At 38.6% G+C, this 6,313-nt stretch overlaps 1 protein-coding gene across 1 annotated transcript in view; it reads left to right on the forward strand.

Annotated features, from left to right (window-relative positions):
- Nucleotides 1-6,117, forward strand: part of LOC104280407 (receptor-type tyrosine-protein phosphatase O-like) — a gene marked incomplete at its 3' end in the record, with an annotated part of 24,650 nt that extends 18,533 nt beyond the window's left edge. The window contains exons 7-9 of the mRNA XM_009878052.1: nt 921-1,041; nt 3,382-3,575; nt 6,006-6,117. Coding sequence (XP_009876354.1) covers nt 921-1,041; nt 3,382-3,575; nt 6,006-6,117 — 427 coding nt within the window. The remainder of the gene's footprint in view (nt 1-920; nt 1,042-3,381; nt 3,576-6,005) is intronic.
- Between the last annotated feature and the right edge of the window lie 196 nt (nt 6,118-6,313).

A 6,313-nucleotide genomic window follows, 5' to 3' on the forward strand; every position in this document is an offset into this window, starting at 1 on the left:
GAGCCAGGCTCTTCTCAGTGATGTCCAATGACAAGACAAGGGGCAATGGGTACAAGCTGGAACACAGGAGGTTCCACAAAAATATTAGGGAAAACTTTTTCCCTGTGAGAGTGACAGAGCCCTGGCACAGGCTGCCCAGGGAGGTTGTGGAGTCTCCTTCTTTGGAGTCATTCAGAACACGTCTGGACACGTTCCTGTGTGACCTACTGTATGTGATCCTGCTCTGGCAGGGGGGCTGGACGTTTTTTGGGGGTTTTTTGAGGTCCCTTCCAAACCCTGACATTCTGTGATTCTGTGATCAGACTCGGAATCACTTGGTCTTCCTCCACCTCTGACCAAAACCTTGTGTGGCACAGCAGAAATTTTAATTGTGATGTTTCAAACCGAAAAGACAAATCACCATGTCCCTTAGGTTTTGTAGAACTATGCAGGTGAGGTATACAAGAGTAATTCCTCTGACTTCGCCATGCGGTCACTTAACACATACATTCAGGAGACAGGTTTCCCATAACCCTGCCTTCATCTCACATAGCTGCAGATGAATCAGACAGCCGATGAAAAGCCTCAGGCTTTCATTGAAAACACACCGTCTACATACTCCAGCCTGAATAATATCACCTGAATGTGAACAATATAGCCAGAATATTGCAATAAACTTTGACAGCAGGAAAGAGTTGGTCTGCAGTGTGACAGCTGACCTTACACCACAAGGCAAGTGTGATTTTCTGAGTCAGATCATTTGTCAAGTCAATCTTGACCATTTTCACAGTTTTGCCATTTTGGGTTTACCAAATGGAGTTTTAGCTGCTGGTGCTGATATTTATATGCCTTTTCTAAGTGGAGCAGTTCAAGTACTATCTCAATATTCTTTTAATTAACCAAGTAAATGCTTCATATCTGATGTGATCCCCTCCTATTAGGTGAATTCAAGCAGCAGCCTCATTGAAAATCTCGTTCCTGGTGCCCAGTACCAAGTTGTGGTTTACTTACGGAAAGGACCGTTGGTTGGACCGCCTTCTGATCCTGTTACATTTTCCATTGGTAACCCCTACATATACTGCTTGAAATGTCTTTGATTTGGTTTGGTTTTAAATATATGTAGTATATTCATTAAGTCCTAGAGCCCATGAAGGAGTACAAGATTATCACGTTGGTTATTTCAAATGTAATGAACGTGTACGGGGAATGTTTTTCTTGTGTTTTCTAGCCCATTACTGAGGTGGGGAAAACACTCCTTCAGTATAGATACATATTTCACATTTAAATATTAAGTTATTTCCAAACCTAACTAGAGAGCAGTTGTGGCCAGGATTCAATAATGGAGTGTCTGGAGGAAAGAATGGTCTTTACCCTTGGACACCTGAACATATGTGTGTCTCTAGGAGTCCTTGTGGTCTATGTCATTTAGGGTGGGAATCACCTCACTTAGGCATAGCCAACTTGAGCTGCAGGTTGTCTGTGGTGCATGGAGGGGTGTGGGCACTTCCTAGAGGTGATTTGTTCACACTGGCTCAGGCAGCGTGTGGGACTGCTCTTAAGACATTTGTTAAAATGTGCTTTTACGAAGGATGTAATGTGGCCCAGGCTGAAGGTCACAGTGCTAAGAGTTGGGAGACTCGACTTACCTCCTACAGTACTACATGACCATCACCAACTTGCTTTGTGTATGCCTTGATTTTCTTGAGTTTAACAATAAATTCTGATGTGCTCTTCCTTAAGATTTGAAGGTAAGAACCACCCTCTGAGACCAAAAGTAACATTTTCAAGAATGTGGCTTTATGGCCAGCAGGAAGAGCTGCTGCCCCCACGCCCCCATTCAGGCTCCTAAGAGTCAGTTAGGATGGAATTCAGTACCTTTTAGTTTCAGTATCGTTTATTTTGTTAAGGCTACCACTTTAACAAATGGAATTAGGAAGAGAAAGGGTAAAGAGGAAGAGATTCAGGGAAATATTTAACCCGAGTCACCCAGCTTCTCCTTCTGACAAGTAATCTGCCTTTTGGAAGAGCAGGTGGCTCAAAGATAGAGATCATCAGTATTTTCCACTCTGCTTCCTTTCTGTGATGTAGGCAAGAAAGTGAAAAAGAAAAAAGAAACAAACAAAAACAAACAAAAAACCTGATTCCTTAAGTGAAAGGAAGTATGTAGACTAGGTAATATTGTGAGAGCCTTTTTATTCTAGGCAATCTGCTTATCTGTTTTCATAAATTGGGTCTGAATAAACGTTTAAAAAGAGAGTATGGTATATTTCAGTAAATGAAAAAATATCAAGTAAAAAAATGTATGTACTGTATTATTAAAATCTCTGTCATTGGACAATTTTTTAAAATGTTTTTGATTTTTTTCTCGCTATAGTTATTTCAGAAAGCTGCAAAATTCTATATTCACTTGAGACAGTAAAAACATATATTCTCAAAGTAAATAAGTTCCTTAATTTTCTCTACTTTTCTCTATTCCCTTGCAACCATAAAAGGTTCTTACTAAACTCAAAATCATCATCAGTTTCTAAACAAAACACCTCATGGGATTTTTATTATAAAGAGGATGTTTTTATGCAGTAAAAGAGCATTTCATAACAGGATATAGAATTTGATATTAAAATTTTAGCACTGCAAAACAAACTGTTCCATGAAATTATCGGTTCTGGTTAATGGTAAATGAAACTGAAATAAGATAAAATACATTTTTAAAAGTATTCAATTCTCTCTATGCTGACCCTAAGCCTCACTTTCACTGGGCAAGTATTAACACTTTAGAGAAAGCAAAGCAAAGATGTGGTAAGTGATTTATGAAGGGAAAGGCAACTGTGTGCTAACATGAGCTGAAGTAATCTGGGTGCTGGTCTTGGCTCTGACCCGGTGTGCAATAGCTGGGGCTCTGCAACCCTTGCAAATGTTAGCAAAATGTTTAGTGAAGGAGCCTCAGTTGAGTCATGAAGAATAATTGCTTTCCAGACAAGTAAGGGTTGTAGAAGTTGACCTTTATATGACATTTTTGTAATCGCTTGACTCTTTCTCAGTGTTATCATCTATGAGGCAAGAATAGCAATGCGTGACAGCACCTGTAGGTTCCCCAGGGAAGGAGAGCTAGACATAAGAGTTTTTTCTCACAGTCTTCATCTTCCAAAGTGTTATGGCTTTTGATACTTTTGGCTAAGCAGCCAGCACCAAGTAGCCTGTAGTCATTTCTGAAAAACAGGTGTAACAAACTGGAGGACAAATGCTGAAAAAAATGGTATTTGACTGTATGTGACGAGGAAATTCTTGGGAATTAAAGTCAGGAACAAACCAGAAATAGGGAGGCCTTGTTTAAGGAAATGCGTTGTTTTAAAATGAAGGTAACTGATAACACACACATTACTAACCGCAATTTCTGGTTTATAGTGCCCACTGGAATAAAGGATCTGACACTTTACCCTTTGGGACCTACTGCTGTGGTTTTGAGTTGGAACAGACCTTTCCTTGGGGTGTTCAGGAAATATGTTGTAGAAATGTTTTACTTCAACCCATCAACAATGACCTCTGAGTGGACAACCTACTATGAAATAGCAGCAACTGTCTCCTTAACTGCCTCTGTGGTAAAGTGACCAATACTGACTACTGCTTTCCCATGCCTGTGTGTCCCTGGCACCTTGTGACATTTCTTTGCCCACCGTTTCCCCCGTGCACATGTATATATGCCTTTAAGCCTGGCCCACTTCTCCAGGCAAAGCAGAGAAAATGGCCAGGATGCTAGAAGCATTTTCTGTTCTCAAGTGAAGGAATGCCAGCTGAACCTTGCTAAATTATAAGCAGAGAAATGAGATAAGAGATGAGTCTCTTTTTTTTGTTGACAATTGTTCAGCAAGTCCAGAGGCAGCTTCAGGTTTTGGGTCAGTTTGTCAGTCAGGGCCTTAAAAATTCCATCATCTTCTCGGGGGGGAGTAGTCTGAAGCCTTATCCAAATAATTATTATAGTTAATATAGATTTGAGACTTGTGGGCTAGTCTTGCAGTATGCCATCTGGAAGGCTTAGCTGCAGAGATGCTGTTGTGAAAATAGCCTTCATCTTTCTGAAGCTACAGACATATTCTAGGATTTCAACTAGGTGGAGACTGGTGTCTAGAAGAACACATCCATCTTTGCAAAAATAAAGTGAAATTTTCCTCTGATTTTCCACTACTTTCAGGAGAAGGTGAACAGATCTTATTCAGACTTTGCTGTAGCGCAAGGCAGCAAGCAATTTTAGCCGAAATGAGTTGTTCAGAAGTTATGAGTATGCAGAAAGGATAGCAATAACTCTGCAGCTTGTGAGAGCCACGGTGATTTATCATAATTGATTTGCATAATATCATTTGTGGAGTCATACTGGCTACAGCAGCTTAACTGTAATTGCATACACAACTGTAAATCTAGCACATAAATCTCTGGGGAAATTAAAAACAAAAATAATTTACCAAATGAGCAATTAATATCTTGTAATCATGACTCAGCAGATTTAGATTAATACCTGAGTGATGCGAGTCATCTTAGAAGTTAGGCCATCTTCCAGAGTTAATGTGCTTCATTAGAAACGAGATTATATTGTCCTTTACTGTTGCAAATCCTGTTCAGGGAAGCCAGGTCGGAATTCCTTTGTCTGACTTTCAGTCTGAAATGCAACAGTGTTACATTGCAACCGATGCAAGCATTTCTTAAAGCATGATTTTAAAGAGCAAGCCTGAATTAGAAAACAAATGTCTCCCTGTTCTTCTTTTATGGCATTTAACATGCAGATAGATATTGGCAAACTTCTATTTGGGTTCTCTGGCAGTCCTTCAAAATCCCACCATGTCCCACAAATTTCCCTGTGATCTACTGATGTCTCCGAGTGGTGTGTTCTAGAGCAGTGGAATACAATACCAGTGATAAGGCAGGGGAACCAAAAATCCAGCTATCTGACAGCTTAGATCAAAAATTGTTTCCTGAAGCATTCTCATCTAGTGACAACCTTTGGAATTTAATTTGGCCCCTCACTCTGTTTAGTTGCTTTCTTCATTTTGCACTTTGTGTCTTTATTATAACTTTGTAAAAGGTGTGTTGGTATTTTCATTACTAGACCAGGGACATGTCGTAAGAAGTCCAAGCATCTTCAAAGATTTGATTTTAATTGGATGCAACTTTTTTTTTTTTTTTAAAGTATAAAGAGAATACAAATGCTATATTTGGATTGCCTCATAGTATCTAGGGAAAAAAAAAATCTGTAAAAATAGCAATTTCTAATTTTCTGAAAATTTTCATTGTTTCCAATTTGCTTTTATTTTGAATTTTAAAAATATCATGAGGCTTTTCATTTTGAATGTAAAATTAAATATTTGGAGTATTTTCTGCTGTCAGTAGAAGTATTTGAATTTTAACTTAAATATTGCACATGGTAATATAACAAATTTATTGCATGTAATAAAATAATATTATATTTAATAAAATTAATTGCATTTTATACTTCATTTATATCTCATTTGTATTTATTTAATTTATGTCTTAAGTCATTTATGTTTCATTCATATTTCATTTATAATAAATGATAACACAAAGTGAAATACACTTTGGAAATTGGAAAAAGCAAGTCTTCTGAAGTGACAAAATATGAGTCAAAAACATTGTTTCTAATTTATCCTCAAACCTTATTTAATCAAAATAGAGAAGCCTACATTTTCCAGTTAAATACTCTGTCTTTATCAAGTAAAAATTGTATGATGGAAGATCGCTCTGTGGCAATTGTTCTTGCTGCTCTGGAAATCGAGGAGAGTTTCCCATGGTGGGTAGGATCTGGAAACCACATGCGTGTGGATAAGGAGCAGAGCTGTCGCAAGCGTGTTCACTCCCACTGCACAGATTTTTTAACAAATTCAAAATCCAAATTTCAGAGGTTTCCCCTGGGAGTAAGGAATGGGAACAAAGTGTGGGCACTAGATTTACAAATACTTTTATAAGTCATGCCTCTTGGTGGTGGATTTTCTCCTGAGCTGCTGTTTATCTTCACTTTACAGAGAATAGCCAACCTACTGCCTGCTTGGTATTACAATTTCCGGGTCACCATGGTGACTTGGGGGGACCCAGAGCTGAGCTGCTGTGACAGCTCCACCATCAGCTTCGTAACAGGTAAGCAGATGCCTGAACAACTCTGAAAAGACTCCTGGGAGCAGAACTGCTGAGAAAGTCTGATCTGAGTGTTGTGTTATAACTGCAAGTACTTGCAAGTTTAGGGTATTTAACAGCTACGTAGGGTTTGGGGCTTTTGGAGGGTTTTTAAATTTTTTATTTTTATTTTTTAAGGAAAACTCTAAAGATTGCTTTA

This window comes from Apaloderma vittatum, unplaced genomic scaffold (genome assembly GCF_000703405.1).
Source record: "Apaloderma vittatum isolate BGI_N311 unplaced genomic scaffold, ASM70340v1 scaffold16640, whole genome shotgun sequence".
NCBI lineage: Eukaryota > Metazoa > Chordata > Aves > Trogoniformes > Trogonidae > Apaloderma > Apaloderma vittatum.